The 20,035-nt window shown below is 39.6% G+C and overlaps 1 protein-coding gene across 2 annotated transcripts; it reads right to left on the bottom strand.

Annotated features, from left to right (window-relative positions):
- Window positions 1–4,678: 4,678 nt before the first annotated feature.
- On the bottom strand, window positions 4,679–17,842 carry smn1.S (survival of motor neuron 1 S homeolog). 2 transcript variants are annotated; one of them, XM_018244404.2, is made up of 9 exons: window positions 17,608–17,842; window positions 15,998–16,069; window positions 14,675–14,800; window positions 12,321–12,521; window positions 10,047–10,202; window positions 6,995–7,066; window positions 6,623–6,733; window positions 5,980–6,056; window positions 4,679–5,317 (listed from the first exon to the last, which is right to left on the bottom strand). In XM_018244404.2, exons 1-8 carry the CDS (start codon window positions 17,722–17,724, stop codon window positions 6,000–6,002), a joined length of 912 nt encoding a protein of 303 aa, XP_018099893.1. In that variant the 5' UTR covers window positions 17,725–17,842; the 3' UTR covers window positions 4,679–5,317; window positions 5,980–5,999. The 2 variants fall into 2 exon arrangements, with proteins under 2 accessions (XP_018099893.1, XP_018099894.2); XM_018244405.2 differs by lacking the exon at window positions 15,998–16,069 and having other exon boundaries at window positions 17,608–17,715.
- Between the last annotated feature and the right edge of the window lie 2,193 nt (window positions 17,843–20,035).

Raw genomic sequence — 20,035 nt, forward strand, 5'->3', positions numbered from 1 at the left:
CTGTTACTATAGACACCATCTCTCCCTACTATACCTGCTATCCCACAGTCACACTCCCTTCCCAGAGACTATTATCCACTGTTACTATAGGCACCATCTCTCCCTACTATACCTGCTATCCCACAGTCACACTCCCTTCCCAGAGACTATTATCCACTGTTACTATAGGCACCATCTCTCCCTACTATACCTGCTATCCCACAGCCACACTCCCTTCCCAGAGACTATTATCCCACTGTTACTATAGGCACCATCTCTCCCTACTATATCTGCTATCCCACAGTCACACTCCCTTCCCAGAGACTATTATCCCACTGTTACTATAGGCACCATCTCTCCCTACTATATCTGCTATCCCACAGTCACACTCCCTTCCCAGAGACTATTATCCACTGTTACTATAGGCACCATCTCTCCCTACTATACCTGCTATCCCACAGCCACACTCCCTTCCCAGAGACTATTATCCCACTGTTACTATAGGCACCATCTCTCCCTACTATATCTGCTATCCCACAGTCACACTCCCTTCCCAGAGACTATTATCCCACTGTTACTATAGGCACCATCTCTCCCTACTATATCTGCTATCCCACAGTCACACTCCCTTCCCAGAGACTATTATCCACTGTTACTATAGGCTCCATCTCTCCCTACTATACCTGCTATCCCACAGTCCCTTCCCAGAGACTATTATCCCACTGCTATTATAGACACCATCTCTCCCTACTATACCTGCTATCCCACAGTCACACTCCCTTCCCAGAGACTATTATCCACTGTTACTATAGACACCATCTCTCCCTACTATACCTGCTATCCCACAGTCATACTCCCTTCCCAGAGACTATTATCCACTGTTACTATAGACACCATCTCTCCCTACTATACCTGCTATCCCACAGTCACACTCCCTTCCCAGAGACTATTATCCATTGTTACTATAGGCACCATCTCTCCCTACTATACCTGCTATCCCACAGCCACATTCCCTTCCCAGAGACTATTATCCACTGTTACTATAGGCTCCATCTCTCACTACTAAACCTGCTATCCCATAGTCACAGTCCCTTCCCAGAGACTATTATCCCACTGTTACTATAGGCACCATCTCTCCCTACTATCCCACATTCACACTCCCTTCCCAGAGACTATTATCCACTGTTACTATAGACACCATCTCTCCCTACTATACCTGCTATCCCACAGTCCCTTCCCAGAGACTATTATCCCACTGTTACTATAGACACCATCTCTCCCTACTATACCTGCTATCCCACAGTCATACTCCCTTCCCAGAGACTATTATCCACTGTTACTATAGACACCATCTCTCCCTACTATACCTGCTATCCCACAGTCACACTCCCTTCCCAGAGACTATTATCCCACTGTTATTATAGGCTCCATCTCTCCCTACTAATCTTTTTACAGAGCATTTGCTTTTAAGATGGGATCAGTTATAAAAGCTAGACAGAGTCAGAGGAAGGCAATTCATTCAAAAACTATTAAAAAAAATTAAGGCCAATTAAAGTTACTTAGAATTAGCCACTATACAACATACAGTCACATATGTCAAACCCCAGGGGAGTGACTGGATTCCTGTCTGGGCGGACTCTTCTGCCTTGAACAGACACCTTTGGCTTTGAAACTGTTAAAGGGCATGTAAAGGCAAAAAAATAAAATCCCATTTTTACTTTCTATAATGAAAAAGAAAAAAAAGAAACCTATCTCCAATTAAAAAATGTGTACTGTTTTTAGAAGAAACCTGACTGTATGCAGTGAAATTCTCCCCTCATTTACTGCTGTGGATAGGAATTGTCAGACGGTCCCTAACTGCTGAGCAGAGAAACAATCATACTTATGAACAGCAGGGGGAGCCCCCGCCTTACTTCCCAGCCATGCAGAACTCAAGCAGCTTTGTTTATGACGATCCTTAAGCAGCCCAGACCACACTGAGCATGTGCACAGTCTTAGTCTTGCAAAGATGTTTAACAAAGTTACAAGATGGTGACCCCCTGTGGCAACTTTGAAAGCATAAATTATTTGTTTGATTAGGCTTGTGGTGCAGTAAGTTCATGTTTATATTTAGTATACAAAATACAGCATTTCTAGCCTTATTCTATTTTAGACTTTACATGCCCATTAAGTGAGTTTGGGTATGGAGCATAGTAAACATAATTATAGCTTGCTGGAGTCCTCTAGTGACCAAACAGAGGTACAGCCCAATAACTTCAAAAAAAAATCTCCAAAGCATGCTTGTAAATTTAAAAAGGTACAAATTTATTACATCTTAAAAAACATCAAATAAACCCCTCATGGCGCCTAACGCGTTTCATGTTTACCTAGCAATTAGTCAATCTCTAACAAATCAGTTCTTTTCTGATCCTTAAATACGAGCTCTCATAGACCCTCCCCACAATAAAACCAATCACAATCTTACACATGTTCTACATATCATCCATTAGAACCAGGGCTATTGGCTCCATTCTTTTAGTTAACCCTAGATAATCTAAATATTAAATCCATGTTTCGGGGTATTGCGGATAAATACAGTTTACACAATAAAAAGTTAATAAATATAATTATATATAGCAAGTTACATCAAAAGTATAATTCAATTCAATCCAAGTGGCAACCTGGTTTAACGTATTAAGAGACCAGGACCTGGTCAGTTTCAAGTCCACTTGATCCTGCTCAGTGATCACCACTATGGAACCTTGGGCTGGAATAGACATGACACGGGTTAATTGTGTTGAAACCATATTTGTATTAGCATGCCAGGTTAGGTTTGTCCTATACTTTGATACAAAGGGGTGCCATTCCCGTTCTAAAAGCTCGTCAGATGGGCATTTTTCTCTGTGTTCAGTTTAATGCGTTCAGCCGCAATCTGCAGCACATGGTGGGAGGCAGGACTAGGTGGTCACGGTTCCTTAACATGAATTGGGATACTCACAACTTACATAAGTTAAAGGGGAACGCCACACAAACATAAGATTTTGAAAAGTAAACATCATTTCAAGCAACTTTGAAATATACATTAATTAAAAAAAGATGCAGATTTTTCATGATTTTAAGGGTTTGGAACAGTTGCCTAAGCCCAGCCCCCTGCTGATCTGTCTGACTACTTTGCTGAGCTGGCGGACTACTGTTACTTTATATCGACAGCCAGCTGTCCTCAGCCTGCATCCTCCAAACCCCACAATTCCCGGCACACGTGATTTCAATAAGGAAAGGAACATCACAGTGCAATGCATTGTGGGTTATGTAAGTCTGTAAGCTGTGGAGAAGTTGTTACAATTTGTAACATCAGTGTATAGTCCCTCCTTCCCTGCCAGGATTTCAAATGATGCATTCAAAGGAGACATCTATTCATACTTTTTGAAGAAACAGATAACTGTGATGGATATATTAGGGGTTTCTGTGCTATGTGGGGCCTCTTTATCAAATCTTGGTTTGAAGCCTGTTTGGAAGCCTGTAACCGTGGTTTGTGAGGGTTACATTCTGAGGTATTATTTGTTTTATTTTGGTCAAGGGAAGTGATTTTATCAGGAAAGTAAGTGTATTTTAAATGTTTTTATTCCCTCTCACATCTACTGTACTTCCATTTTATTATTTAGAATTGATGTAGTGGTGAATTGTTTGAACCTTGGTGTGTTTCACTTGTCACCTCTCTGGATAGTTAGATTTCACCATTGTGATTGAATTAATGGAAGAGTTTATATGGCGAGGACTTCCCATACCAGTCAGTAAAACTAAAGATGCTGCTCGTATGAGTAGTGAAACATCTTTAATGATTACTCAGCAAGTCTACTACTTACTTTGAAGATAACTCATAGTACAAGTTGATCCATGGACTGGTCCACCTTGGAGTCAGGAAGGAATTCTTCCCCCTGAGGCAAATTGGAGAGGCTTCAAATGTTTCTTTGCCTTCCTCTGGATCAACTAGCAGTTAGGCAGGTTAAAATATAGTCAAAAGGATGAACTTAAGGTGGCCATACATGTAGAGATCCGATCATTTGGCGATTTCGCCAAACGAGCGGATCTCTCCCCCGATATACCCACATTGAGGTGGGCGATTGTGGTCCCTAGGGCCCAACAATTGGATCATAATGTAGCCAACAAGAGCGGTCAGATCACGGGACCACATCAACGAATAGATGTGGCCGCGATCCGTCGGGAAGCTCGTCGGATGCCCAGTGAGCTTTTATAAGCCTGTGTATTGCCAGCTTTAGTTAGAAACATAACTCACTATGTTACTAGATATACCATTGATTGCAGTTCTGCTAGAAAAGAAGCTTTCAACCTGAAGAACCACCATAAGGCAATGTTCACCTAAAATTACTTTATTGTTTAACTTACGAAAAACCGCAGAGAGAGAATAAAGTAGCCCCTCTTGTAAATTATAAGGATATTACAAGTTACCGAGGAGTTTCATGACCATATAAAAGCACGAGGTCGAAGGCCTCCGAGGTAAATTCTAATATCCTTATATTTTGCAACAGGGGGTACTTTATTTATTATAATACCCACATTTTAGTGAGTTATGTGACAGAAATTACATCAGAACTCACGGTTTATAACTGATGACATCAGAACTCACCGTTTAGAAGGATATCATTTAACTGATATTCATGGCTTTTGTGTATATCAAAATAAACAGAAAATGTACTTGTGTTGTGTGGAAATTTCATTTTAATCTCAAATACACTATTATAATAGAAAAAGAACCCAAAATGCCTGCTGCAAAAAGTTTGGACTGGTTATTTAAACCAAGGTGAACTGTATTTTTTTAGAATAACAAAAGTAATTGATAACACTTTAGTAAGGATCTTTGGAATCAAAAAGACAGTATAGTTCTGCCACATTGTTAATCCTTATGTTAATGAATACTATTCCTACTTAAACAGTAATTCTGCTTCTAAATAGGCACAAGGAGAGATTGGAGCAATGAACTTAAGTGATCAATATTTTATAACAAATTCACTCTAAGTGCCTGTATATCTTTACTGAAATCAATACATTTATAAAACCCCTGCAGTTCAATTACAAATGACTGGATCTGAACTACGTACTCTTCCCAAGGAAATGATTGAATAATAATAATAATGATGATGCAGGTGTTAATCTCTGGCACCTTCACATAGGTTTATAAACTGGATGTTTCTATTCACTAAAGTAACAATATTGCTTAATGAGACACATTCTAAATCATATAGGATATAACACAATGCTAGATGGTAACAGTTACTTTAGAATGGTTCCATATATCCAGGAGCTGTTTTTTCAGTGTGGAAATTCTAGTAAACACCCGCACCTGTAAGAAATGAATAACAAATACATTTACTGCCATTCGGCCCAACAAATTCACAACTAAGTATCTTCCATATTCCTGCATATACTTGTTCTATGGTGAAGAGGCACAATTATCAAGGGTCGAATCAATGAGTTTTTTTTAAAACTCCCATAAACTCTCATGAACTCGAAATCCAACCAATCTAATTTCTAAAACTCGGACGAATAGAATCGATCCTGAAAACTCGAATCGAATTTGATTAGAATTAAAAGAACTTTATTCAAGTTTTTTTCACTGGAAAAAAAAATAGAAAGGCTGCAAACCGCTCAAAATTTATCCCATTGACTCAAACAGCAATTCGACAGCTTTTAGGTGGCGAATAGTCAACTTTGAGTTCTTAAAGGGCCAGAGTATGATAAATCTCCAAAGTCTAATAATATGAATTGCTCCCTTGACAGTTTTGACCATAAAAAAAAATTCGACCCTTGATTAATCTGCCCTTTAAATGCAGGTTAAATTAGAGATTTAAACCATGTATACCATAACTTTTTATATACTAGTCTAATACATGCTGAGATAATAGAATCATTCAAAAAACATTTCAGGAAATCTATAAGGAAAGCACCCGTACACGAACTTGAAAAATATTTGAAAAAGTTATTTGCTCAGCTTGAAGAACTCACCTACTGCTGGATGTTTGCAGTTACTTCTGGTGAGGTGGTTTTCCAAAGGAAGATTCCATACGCCCTTGCTTTAGCCCCTAAGCAAGAAAACACAAAAAATGGGTTCACTAAATATACTGTACAATAATTGGCTGACTCTTGATTTACAAAAGATTAGCTTCCCTAAGGGGCAGAATTATCAAAATGTGAGATTAGAACTCGCCACAGAAAAACTCATGTTCTGTTCATTTCTTTGGGATTTTTAGCACCGTATTGATCAATGGAGTTCACCATAATTCTAAAAATCCCATAGAAATGAATAGGGATGGGCGAATTTGACCGATTTCATCAAAAATCCGCCGCTGGCGAAATGTTGCCGACGGCCATTAAAGTCTGTGTGTGTCAAAAAATAAATTGTCGCGCGGCAATTTTTTTGACGCGCGTCTTTTTTATTTTGACACACGACGCCAAAACAATTCACCCATCCCATAGGAATGGATAGAAAGTGAGTGAGTTTTATTGTGGTAGGTTCCAAATTCACACTATGATAAATCTGCCCCTGAATGTCACTAGTTGTTAAGTTATGTAAATGGAATTGATAAGACTCATCGCTGTTCCACAGCAGATCAATCGCATGCCACAGGCTTCAAGGCTTTTCATTTACCAGATAGTAGCCAGTGTGATATCCGCTCATGTACCAGGCGATCAGCATACTGCCTAGTGCCTCTTCATCTTCACAAGCATCAGGGCTCATTGGAGGAGGTGGAGGAATCATCTTAAAAACACAAAAAAATAAAGTCATGATACTAAAGTTGCAGGCATTGCGTAATATAAAAGAAATGTACATACAGTTAGGTCCATAAATATTTGGACAGACAACTTTTTTTTTCTAATTTTGGTTCTGTACATTACCACAATGAATTTTAAATGAAACAACTCAGATGCAGAACAAAGTATGTGTCCTAAGTCTACAATAAAAACCATTGCAGTAGCTTTTACTGTACTGTATATATAACTGGAACATAAAAGGACTTACAGGTGGTCCAGGTAGAAAGGGTGGGGGCCAGCCAGAGAGAAAGGGATGCGATTGATCCAACTTCTCACCATGCTGAAAACAAAAATATACGATATTTGTTGTACCGAGACATACATTTCTTCTGCGACAGCATGCATCCCTTAGCTTTTCTCTGATTTGAATACAGACCCCTAATAGCTAAAACTGTTAGATGCCATCTCTTTAAAGCCAAATTAATTTATGCAGATAATGGAAGCACTTAAAGGGCATGTAAAGGCAAAAAAATAATATACTTTAATTATAAAATGTGTACAGTTTTTATAAGAAACCTGACTGTATGCAGTAAAATTCTCCCTTCATTTACTGCTGTGGATAGGAATTGTCAGACGGTCCCTAACTGCTGAGCAGGAAAACAATCATACTTATGAACAGCAGGGGGAGCCCCCGCCTTACTTCCCAGCCATGCAGAACTCAAGCAGCTTTGTTTATGACGATCCCTAAGCAGCCCAGACCACACTGAGCATGTGCACAGTCTTAGTCTTGCAAAGATGTTTAACAAAGTTACAAGATGGTGACCCTCTGTAGCTGTCTTTGAAAGCATAAATTATTTGTTTGATTAGGCTTGTGGTGCAGTAAGGTTATGTTTATATTTAGTATACAAAATACAGCATTTCTAGCCTTATTCAATTTTAGACTTTACATGCCCTTTAATAACATTACACATTTTCTGTATAAAAAAAAATAAAAAAAGGTTTATTGCAAAATTAAATTTCACAGATCTTCAATAGAAGAGTGTGTACCCCTTTATTTCATCTCATGTGCCATTCAAGTTAGACATAACTGCAGTAAGAGAACTCCTGTTATATCACTAGACTGTGGAGGGAAACTACACAAACTGTTTGTAGCATCGCACAACTGGCTAATGATATCATCTACAGATAAGGTAACAAACTGTTTAAAGAATTAGGGGCAGATTTACTAAGGTTCGAATTCTAAATTCAAATTCATTTTTTTTTTTATAGTCAAAACTCACAATTTAGAATTTAAAGCCACCAACTTCGACCTTTGACTCAACTTTGAATTAGAATGCGAGTTCTAATTTGATACTTCGCCACCTAAATCCTGCCAAGTTAATTTAGAAGTCAATGGCAGAGTCCGTTGAACCAAGATGTTAATTGCCTTTCTAACATTGAAGGTTTTTTTTGGAGGAAACTCGATTCGAATTTGATTCGGATTTTTGGGTTGTTCCTATTCGATCGAATATTAGACATTCAGTTTTTTCTTAAACAACCTCCCATTCGAGTGGAGTACAACATAACTTTGAAATTCGACCTTTGATAAAAAACCCCCTTAATATTTTGGCTATCCTTCATTCTACTGAAACAAGATACTACTATTAAAGGAGTTGTTTACCTTCAAACACTTTTTCCAGTTCAAATGGTTTCAGGTTGTTCACCAGAAATAAAGATTTTTTTCCCCCCAATTACTTTCTATTTGTGGCCATTTTTCTAATATTGAAGTGTACAGTTTTATGTTCCACCTTCTAAGGGTTGAAGCACACGGGCAGATTCTGGGAGATTTAGTCGCCTGGCGACTAATTGCCTCTTCTGCGGGGCGACAATCTCCCCGAACTGCCTTCCCCGTGGCTGCGTCTGCTATAATGACAAAACGCCAGTGCCAATGCACTCGCAGCGCTTCAATTTCCGAAGTCACCCTAAGTTTCCTCGTGAGTTGTTTTGACAATATAGCAGGCGGCAGCAACGGGGAAGGCAGTTCGGGGAGATTGTTGCCCCGCAGAAGAGGCGTTTAGTCGCCAGGCGACTAAATCTCCCCGTTTCTGCCCGTGTGCTAGCTCCCTAAAGCAGATCTGGGAGGGGAAGGGGGGCACCGTTGCTTTAGCTGTTCTAAATTGATACATTTAGTTGATACATCTGTTATCTTTGTCCCTGCTGAGCAGAATCCCTTTCTTTAAAGGCACCAATCGTAAATAAAATAATTTCCTAAGTAAATACACTATGCGAAAGTTCAAGAAATCTGTTTTTTAAAATAGTTAGAATTGTTTGTATAATGTAAATGATCAGCTCACTATTCCTTCTGCAAGATCTCCCCTATCTCCACTGCAGTTCTAGCGGAGGCAGCCATCTTGGATTTCACTGGCTCCTCCTACCTATATCTTCCCAGCCAACTGCAGCTCTGAAATCTCGCTCAGTTGAAATTCCTTGTTGCTTATCAACCCTTCTAAGCTATTTTAAAATCAGCCAAACCTCTGTGTTAGCTGCTGTTCAGTAGTGCTGCCACCTACTGGAAGTCAGTGTGTGCCCTTCATTTGCATAATAACATCACCAGCAAGGGACAAGATAGGGAAATCTCCTGATACTTCAAGTGGAGGAGTTTACTAAAACAAGGCATTCTGGGTAGAATACTCAAAGCAGTGTTACAATCGGCGCATGCTGCTGAAATTTGCATATTATTGTCTCAGTATGGCCTCCCTCAGTGAAAGAACCCATTTGACAAAGTAAGGGATTTTTTAAAACCTGCAGTTTTTTTTCAAAAAACAATATGTAGTTTGATTAAACGTGTTTCTGTTGTACTGGTCAGATTGTTAATATGTCTTTGATTTTGGCTGTGATAGGTGCCCTTTATGGGCAGCTGTTAGAATTGATACAATAGTTGCTAATATTCCACAGATACTGCTGAGAAATGTAACAACTAAATGTAGCAAATTGTAACAGTTCAGATGCTCCTGGATGACTGAGACACTAGAGACATGAACATTAAACTTAAAATTTTGGGGAAACTGTAAAATACAAAAGATGGAAAGCAATTGAAAAAAGTCTTTGTTTATGGTGAACAATCTGAAAACAAATCAACTGACAAAAAAAAAAAAGTTTGGAAGGTGAAAAAGCCCTTCAATGTACATTTACTAAAAGGACAATGAAAGTTTTATTCTGAGCACCAAGTCCAGTCTGCTTTTTTATAAAGAGGAGCATCAGCCAGGGGTAGGACATAGGTGCATAGAGCCACTTGAGGATGCCTAAAAAACTGGCACTTTTTTGTCCATTATTATGCTTACCCTTCCAAACCCAGGCATAAACGGAGGAGGAACAGGAGGGAACTGGCCATTCCACTGTGAGGACTCTGGTGCCTCTTGGCTCTGGGCAGCTTTACTTTGAGGTGATCTTGAAGATCTATCACTTTCATCTGTTGAATGCTCATCTCCATTTATCTCCTGAAACAGGTTGTTATATGAGGTACTGCTCATGTACAGATTTACAGCTCTAAACTTCAATGTTCAATGTATTCTGTTCTTTTTTTTGTTTTACAATTCATATTATTCTGCAAATGCATATGTAAATATCAAAATGCTAGCTACCCTAGCCATGAATCTTTCATTTTGATTTCCCATTGGAATAGTGATGTGTGGGACAGGTTTTACCCAACCCAAACCCTCCCTCCACCAGCGCCCAACTTCCAGGTTCCTTTTATAGACCTGCACCGCCTTCTGTGACATCATTGGCGGGGCGAGCAGGCGTGCAGCTATAAAACCGGAAGTGCAAGGTGGCCGGCCACCCGCAAATGGTGGTGCAAGGTCGGCTCGAACCTGACCGACCCAAGGGTAAACCCACGGGTATTGGGCCGGGCCAGCACATCACTACTAAGGAAGTATATTGGAAATATATTAAAGGGGTGGTTCACCTTTAAGTTAACTTTTAGTATGTTATAGAATGGCTTATTCTAAGCAACTTTTCAATTGACCTTTGTTTTTTCTTCTTTATAGTTTAATTAATTATTTGCCTTCTTCTCTTGACTCTTTCCAGCTTTCAAATGGGGGTCACTGACCCCATTTAAAAACAAATGCTCTGTAAGCCTACAAATGTATTGTTATTGCTACTTTCTATTACTCATGTTTGTATGTAGGCCTCTCCTATTCATATTCCGGTTTCTCGTTCAGGTCAGTACATGGTTGCTAGGGTAATTTGGACACTAGCAACCAGATTGCTGAAACTGCAAACTGGAGAGCTGCTGAATAAAAAAGCTAAATAACTCAAAAAACACAAATAATAAATAATGAAAACCAATTGCAAATTGTCTCAGAATATATCACTCTCTACATCATACTAAAAGTTTATTTAAAACTGAACTATCCCTTTAAGGGTGATGGCACACAGGGTTGTTTTCAGCAGCCTAATAAAGTGGCCCATAATCACCCACTGCCTCTTCCCATTGAGCCCACCAGTGCACATGAAAAATTCTAGTATTATTGTTTTTCAGCCTGAAAATTTTAATATTTTTTTTTGGGGTTAAAAAAAATATTTTCTAAAAGCAACCTATTTGCCGTCAGTCAATACAGAAAAGTGAATAGTGGTTTTTTAAAATTTAAAATATATCACATTTATTCTGTTGCAATTACTAAACCTTAAAAAGAGAACTCAGATAGATACTGCCAAAATGGCCATGAACATATTTACAGAAAATGTCATCCAATCAAACCATTATAGCACCCACAATCCTCTGAATGTAAGACTGGGAAATGAATAGAAGAAGGCCTGAATGTAAAGATAATTAACACTAACAATAAAATTGCAGCATCACAGACCAATTGTTTTTTGGCTGCCACGGTCAGTGAAGTCCATTTAAAGGAAAACCATAACCCTGAACAATGTTGGTCGCTATAAAAATCAGCTCATATGTAAAACCCTGCTCCATGAAATAAACTATTTTCATAATAATATACTTTTTCAGTAGTATGTGCCATTTTAAAAAATAAGGGCCACCCCCTGGATCGTAGGATTCACGGTGAACACAAACAAACCATACATGTTAGGTCACATGAGCCAATTAACAGGCAGAGTTTTGTCTTTTGCTTCCACACTTCTTCTTGTTACAATTAAGAGCTGTAGTATTTCTGGTCAGGTGATCTCTGAGCAGCACAGAGACCATCAAGAAATGGTGGCTCAAGGCAAGAGATGTAAAAGACCCATAATTACTTAAATATATATCAGTTTGGTAAGATTCTTTAATATGCTACTTAATTTGATATAAGATATCTGTTGCTTATGTATTCATTTTGGGGGTATAGTTTTCCTTTAAAAGCTGGAAAGAGGTGGGAAAAAAAAGCAAATAATGAAAAAAAATAAACCCTATAAATGGAGACCAATAAATTTTGCAAAAACAGCACATTCTATTACATGCTAATGGTTTATTTAAAGGAGACACATTAAAAAATGAAACAACAAATTAAGCACATACAAAAACACCAATTATTAAATAAATATAATCCAATAATTTAAACCACGAATCACAATAACTTTTATACATATTGTTATATTATATACGTTTTTTCTACCTGCTCTTGATCCCTCTGGTCACTTTCTGCTTCAGAAGTATCGGGAAAATGCAGGTCAGTCAAGCTATGTTCCTCATTATTGCCATATTCACTATAAACAACTATACAAGTCCCTCTTTTAGCGTCAATGGAAGAGATGGTGGCTGGGTAGATATTCCCATCTTCAGACCAAATGGCATTACATGTGTCTCCTACTCTCCACTGGAAAACAAGCATGTATTACTTTCAGATTAAATGTGAACTGGTTTTATATTTTAAAGGAATTGTTCAGTATAAACATAAAAACAAGGTTAATTAGATAGGCTGTGCAAAATAGATAATGTTTAAAGACTAGAGTGACTGGATGTTCTAACATTGTAGCCAGAGTCCTGCAGCGGGTCGGAAAACCTGCACAAACCTGCAGTACCCTGCAGATTGAAGTTCCGGGTATAGACGCGGGTCGGCGGTTCTGTGGGTCGGCCTTCTCAATAGCGATATTTACTCCTTTTTCTGATCACGTCTACTTCCGATGATGTCACTTCCGGTTTACAATGAAAGCACTTCCAGATTCTTGATGGTCAGTGGGTCCAGGTTGTGGATAAGGTACTTGCTGGTCAGGTAGCGGGTCCAAGCGGGTAAGAATGCGGGTTGCAGATAGGGGTTCCAAAAAATAGACCTGCACAGAACTCTAGCCAGAACACTACTTACTGCTTTGCAGCTCTCTTGGTTTCCACTGGTTACCAGGCAGCAGTCAGTGACTTGGGGGGGGGCACATGGGGCATAACTGTTTTTGAATCTGAGCTGAATGCTGAGGATCAATTGACAATTCACTTAACAGTTATGTCCCATGTGGCCCACCTTATAGTCAGTCACTGACTAACTCAGAGTTAGAGAGCTGAAAATCAAGAAGTAGTGTTCTGTTCGACATCCAGTCACTCCAGCCTTTATACATTACATTTTTGGATAACTAACTATATTAGAAACATGTTTTATTTTGCACAGCCAGCTTACCCAGTTTTTTTTTGTGACCCTGAACTGTCCTTTTAATGCCCTTTATAGGATATATGAATAGAGGTTTAAGTGAACAATTACAATGATGCTTGTGCAACTTCTCTGAAAAGGTTCTAGAGGCAGTTTGACGTAACTGCAGTGTTCTCTCATGAGTTCAGTCTAAACCTGGGCAGACACTGCAAGTTGCACTTATCTGGTGATGTCAGAAACTGAACAGACTTTGCCGAATTTGGTCACCCATGTACTGGATTTTATCTGAATCAACATGCCCAATGGAATTTTCTAACCTGTCAGACAGACTTCTAGATGCATTTCTGTATATTTTTTTCACCTATGTATGATCACCTTAAATTCACACACAGAGATGGAGGGGGGACAGTTTAAAATTGTAGTTTTTAGTGCACCCCTCCCCCCACTAACAAGGTGGCAGACATATTAAAGAAAAGTTGTATCAGATATAATGTTATATTTACAAGAATATTTAGGACAGGAATTTAGCTTTCAGTATAGGAACCCCCATCCAATGCTCTGAGCCTCCTGCGGAAAGGTGAAGTTTGAAAACCTTCCTTTTAACACACTGCTTTGTCAATGACATAGCACAGCACCTAATAATATATGATATGAGGGGAGTGGCTCAAACAGAATATTTGTGGAGTAATCTTCCACCAGGTGAATGAAAGCAAGTGCAAAAATGCATGTACAGTATGTCATAAGTATGTTGCTGCATACTTAAAGGACCAGTAACATCAATTTTTTTTTTTTTAATTAGTTAGTATAGAACGAAAAAAAAACCACAAAGACAAATTAAACTTTTAAATCGCAAAGTCTTAATTAAGAAATAACTTACTGAAACTCCGCTTGCGCTTCTCTTCAGAAAAGCCGATCCCCTTCCTTATAGGAGATATCCAGGGAGGGGAAATCGAGCACCGCATGATGAATCGCCACCCTGTCGCCTTTTCTGAAGAGGAGCGCAAGCGGAGTTTCGGTTAGTTATTTCTTAATAAAGACTTAATGATTAAGTTTAATTTGTCTTTGTGTTTTTTTTTCGTTCTATACTAAGGAATTAAAAAAAAAAAAAATAAGTCATGTTACTGGTCCTTTAAATCTCTGCGCTTTTATTCACCTGGTGGAAGATGCCTTTTTTAGAGTGCATGCCTAGCAAATATTCGGTCTGAGCCTTTAACATGCCAATCATATGCATACATGTTAATCAAATTCTGGAGAAGGAATTGTACTGAAAACCACACTTATTAATATTAATGGAGTCCAATTGGTTTGCAGGCATTGCAGTTGTGAAATGCTGGAAGAAATAACTATGCCAGTTAATATATTTTTTCAGTTTATATAAAAACATGTTATATTACCTTTTTCAGCGGAGCAGCATTACACTTATTCCTGCTTCTATTCTTCTTATTATTTTTCCTTTTGGTCCTGGGATTATTTTCTTCTGTTTCTGCATTAACTGTACAATCCCCATTCTTTAGTGCTCTCTGACATGTGCAATACAAGAATGAAAAAAGCAGAACATCAACGTCTCTTCATTGCAAACATTACAGACTACTGCTGTATGTTCAACCAAGAAACAAGAGTGGCAGGAATGCAAACTACCTAATGTCTTCTGATACAGGGGGCACATTTTAAAAAGGAGTAATAATGTTCCTATAATGTAGGTGACTTGTAACTATTATAATCTACAAAAATGGCCTCTTTATTGGAATTCCCCTATAGATCTGTTCAGGTGAAGTTCAAATGAGGGGTGGGCATGTCTTAAAGGAATAGTTCAATATAAAAATAAAAACTGGGTAAATAGATAGTATGTGCAAGATAAAAAAATGTTTCTAATATAGTTAGTTAGCCAAAAATGTAATTTATAAAGGCTGGAGTGACTGGATATCTAACATAATAGCCAGAACACTACTGCTTTTCAGCTCTCTAACTCTGAGTTAGTCAGCGACTTTAAGGGGACATAACTCTTCAGCGAGTTTGCAATTGATCCTCAGCATGCAGCTTAGATTCAAAAGCAACAGATATGACCCATGTGACCCCCCCTCAAGTCACTGATTGGTTACTGCCCGATAACCAATCAGTGGAAACCAAGAGAGCTGAAAAGCAGGAAGTAGTGTTCTGGCTATTATGTAAGACATCCAGTCACTCCAGCCTTTATACATTACATTTTTGGCTAACTAACTATGTTAGAAACATTTTGCACAGCCTATTTACCCATTTATACTGAACAATTCCTTTAACAGTACCTGCCAGAAGCATGTAGGAGAAGTACAGCCAATCATAGCCCTACAGTCTCTCAAGCAACGATAGACTGCAGTCCCCTATAGGTCAGCCTAGCTTCTGATTCCAGTTGTAAAATGCAGTGTACAGTTTCCCGTGCACAGCCCGAGAATGGAGGCAGCAGAAAGTGGACAAATGCAGGAATAGTAGGGTATTTGAAGAAATATTCTATAAATCAGCCCAAAACACAACTTTTATCAGCACTTGTTTAAGGGAGTATGATGCACTGACACATTCTGCTTTTTTAACACAATATGACTGCTTTAAACATTTAGTTTTATTTGTATAAACAGAAGTATCACTCCCACACTGCATTTTGTAATACATGTAATACAACTAGACTAATTACACATGTTTTCATTACCAAATGGTATTTCAGCAAGCACCAAGCTAACTCTTACCTTAAAAGAAGATACTGCTTTATCATATGCTTCAATTAGAGCCGTATCATCCCAGATATCAGAGTCATCGCTCTGTAGAAAATAAAAAAAAAATATTGTGCGTATGTCTATATCTATATATATATCATAGTAATGGAGGTTACACACAAAAAATCCACCCAAACATTGGAAGGAGGAAGAAGTTCAAGATATTCTACAAGCCCAAAATAAAATTGCCCAAACTTAACTAAGTCACCTGAATATTAAGGAGAAAAATGTGTACAAGTAGCCAGTAAGACACTATCGGCAGCCAATATCATCATTAAACATAACTTTACTTCCCATTGAAACAAATGTGCAATGTTTAGTTAATGTTAGTAGTGTGCAGCTTAATGTAGTGTTTTATTTCTCTAAAAGCACGACTGAATATACATCTATCTTAAAGAGTATGTTTGGCAGCACATCTGCATATAGTGTTAGAAGTCAGGGAATCCCTAGTGCCGGGTGCTTGTTCCTGATTTCAAGTGATAAGGGACTGTCATTGTCAGCAGCACTGGGGCTTTCAGACAAGAACATGGCGAGAACCTACCTACCTATAGTACCTACCTATAGTGCTTCCTGTCAAGTAGTGACATTTTTATGTCCCAGTAGAGACCCTTTGAGCAGTATACACTCTCTGCCTGGACATAAAAATGTCACTACTTGACAGGTTGCATTAAAGGTCAGGTATAAGCTAGTTTACGAGAAAATAAGCACCGAAACTGCTGAAGTGTGAATACTCATTAGTTCCCTGCAATGCACAGTGGCTCCTACAGGACAGTGCCTCATAGTTTTCACTGCTACAAGCTTAAAGGGACACCGTCATGGGAAAAAAACCAGTTCATAGTGCTGCTCCAGCAGAATTCTGTTCTGAAATCGGTTTCTCAAAATAGCAAAGAGATTTTTTTTTATATTTAATTTTGAAATCTGGCATGGGGCTAGACATATTGAGGGTCATTTATCAACACTGGGCAAATTTGCCCATGGGCAGTAACCCATGGCAACCAATCAGATGCTGAACACAGCACTCAATAGTAAAATCCAGGTCCCACTGCGACACATTCAGTTACATTGAGTAGGAGAAACCACAGCCTGTCAGAAAGCAGTTCCATCCAAGTGCTGGCTCTTTCTGAAAGCACATGACCAGCAAAATGACCTGAGATGGCGCCTACACACCAATATTACAACTAAAAAAATACACTTGTTGGTTCAGGAATGAAATTTTATATTGTTGAGTGAATTATTTGAAGTGCAAATAGAGTAATTTGGAAATAAAAACTGCACCATAAAAATCCCTTTATAGACAGTGTGTAATTTTTATGAAGCAAATACAAGTGACAGGTAACAATACAGCAAATGGAATAACCAACGACTTTATACTGTGACACATCAATTCTGTATTTATTAGCAAGTTCCCCTTCATCTTATTTGTCCTACTCTGCTGCAGGTGTTGAATTCCCAGTGCGTCACATGTGCTGTCACTTCAGACAAGAGTTACAGACTGTTACAGACACAGAGCTTTGTACAATGACGTGCAGTTACTCGACCACATGATTCTCTGTGCCGGTGCAAAAGCAAAGTCATCCCCTTACCTGTGCGGCTCCACGTCTGAAAAGCACTTCCCCACCTTTCCCCAAACCTGCCATAGACACGCTACTTTTCAGACAACTAAACGCGTTCGCCAATTGACCACTTAAGGTTTCCGTCATTTACCATCGAGTTTGGAAACAGCTACATTGTAATTAGTTGCACATAGCGCCCTCTGTTGGTTGCTTATCGGTAATTGCGTTCTGACGCCACGGCGAACATAGATAGAGGTGATTGGCGAAGTTCTTTGAATAGGAGACAAAAAAATCATTGTACTCGAGGGTTCGTTTGCTTTGGGTTGCTGGAAAACGACATTACCTGCCCAGAACTCTGTCCGCTCCCTGCCTCCAGAGTTGTCAAACCCACCCTCCCCCAGGGCTGTATTTAGGTCCGATGACACCCTACGCATCGGACCTAAACACGCCCCTACGTAGTGCGCACTGATGTCACATGCTGGCACACTGATGTCACATGTATGACGTCACGCGTCATCCACACTGTCACACGTCGTGCACTCTGACGTCACACAGCGTATTCAGCGGAAGTGACATCAGCGCGTCGTTCGTGTGCCGTCACTTCAGCATTCTTCCTTGGCCCCCCTACCCCTCACTCCCTCAGCTCCGTCACCGGGTTTCCTATGGAAATTTGTGGCGGAGGGTTTAAAAAACAAACCGAAAAAATAGGCCGCCCCCAAAACCGTGCCGCCCTAGGCCCTTGGGGGCCTATATATAAATACAGCCACCCCCCCCCCATTTTTCCAGTAGTTTCCAGATTTTGGGTTCTGTCCCCCGGTCTCACAACAGTCTTAAACATTCCCCTGATTTCTTGATGATTTTACATGATTTCTGGAGATTTGGGGGCAAAAATCCGATGCACACATATGCAATGAGCTATTTATTTTGTCTATGTCACTTCCGACCTTGAAAAATCTTCACTTGCACAACACTACTCCGGGCTCCCCCAAGCTTCACCTGTTCTAGGTTGACAGCTCTACACTTTCTGTCCGCTTGTCAGATGTCCTGCCTATATTGTCCCTCTCAACTCATAGGTAGGAGACCAATTAGGGAGGGGGGAATCATTTTCAGCTATAGAGGAAGCAGACCCCATGGTCCGGGAACCCCGCTACGACCGCTGGATCTACTTCTTCTGTAGCTATGCCACTTATTTTAATGAATGTACATTACAAAGTTCAGATATATTACATTCTGCTTCATTTTATGTAAAGGGATAATGTCCCGTGAAAACATATTTTTTTAAAACGCATCAGTTAGTAGTGCCGCTCCAACAGAATTCTGCACTGAAATCCATTTTTAAAAGTGCAAACTGATTTTTTTTTTATTTCATTTTGAAAATTGGCATGGAGCTAGACATTTCCCAGGTGCCCCAAAACCATGTGACTTGTGCTCTGATATACTTCAGTCACTCTTTACGGATGGAGTGATATCACCCCCCTCCCTCCCTGTTTTTTCCTGGCCATACATTGGCAGCATAACAATTTGTGTTTTATCCCTGCACCGGTCGGACACAGAAGGGTTAATAACAATCTTAAAAATACCCAACCCCTTCCTGCCCTCACCAGTCTTTTTTCCTTATGTCCTGGCCGGACCAGAGATTGCTATGCTCTACCCACTTGGTTTTTCGGGGCCAGATTCCAGGCACAGTCTTCTTATGCACTTTCAAGAGACCCCTTCAACATCTAAGGATGCTTTTCAGGCAGGTTTATTAGTAAGTAGATATAAAAGACTAGCACCATTTCTGACCTCAAGCGTACCCCCCAGCCACCTGTGCATGCCATGTGGAATATGTTCTGACCCCAGTGGACTTCAACTTCGTCTATTTTCATGACTTTGGGTCTTTTTGTCGCTTCAGGACTTCATCTTCAGCTATTTTCGTGGCTTTGGGTCTTTTCGCTGCTTCGGGACTTCGGCTGTTTGGTGGTTTCGGGACTTCTGAAAAGGTGGCACAGCTTCGGCGCTGTAAAGGGGGGCTCTTCAAAAAGTGCAGCACAGCCAGGCCTTTAAGGCCCGGACTACTCCCTTATGGCGGCCCTTGCTATGGGTAACAGAAATTGGCACATAAGGAGGAGAAATTAGTGTGACTTGCATTATTTGGCACAGTATTACGGTACATTTCAACAGTGAAATTCCACCAAACTAAGAGGACTGACTCAGGTGGGGTTCAACTTTATGGCACTAGTGGGGGAATGCATGGGAAATGTTTTGCTGTTGCTATATCGGCACAGGAGGAAGAGAAATTAGTGTGACATGCAATATTTGGAGCAGCGTTTCCATAAATTTTGACAGTGAAATAGCACCAAACTAAGTGGACTGGTTGGGGTCAACTTCACGGCACTAGTGGTGGAATGCGTGGGAAAAGTATAGTCTTGACTGTGCATTAAAATAAATGGTTTGACAGCTTTACTGCTTTTCTGAA

This window comes from Xenopus laevis, chromosome 1S (assembly GCF_017654675.1).
Source record: "Xenopus laevis strain J_2021 chromosome 1S, Xenopus_laevis_v10.1, whole genome shotgun sequence".
Classification (NCBI taxonomy): domain Eukaryota; kingdom Metazoa; phylum Chordata; class Amphibia; order Anura; family Pipidae; genus Xenopus; species Xenopus laevis.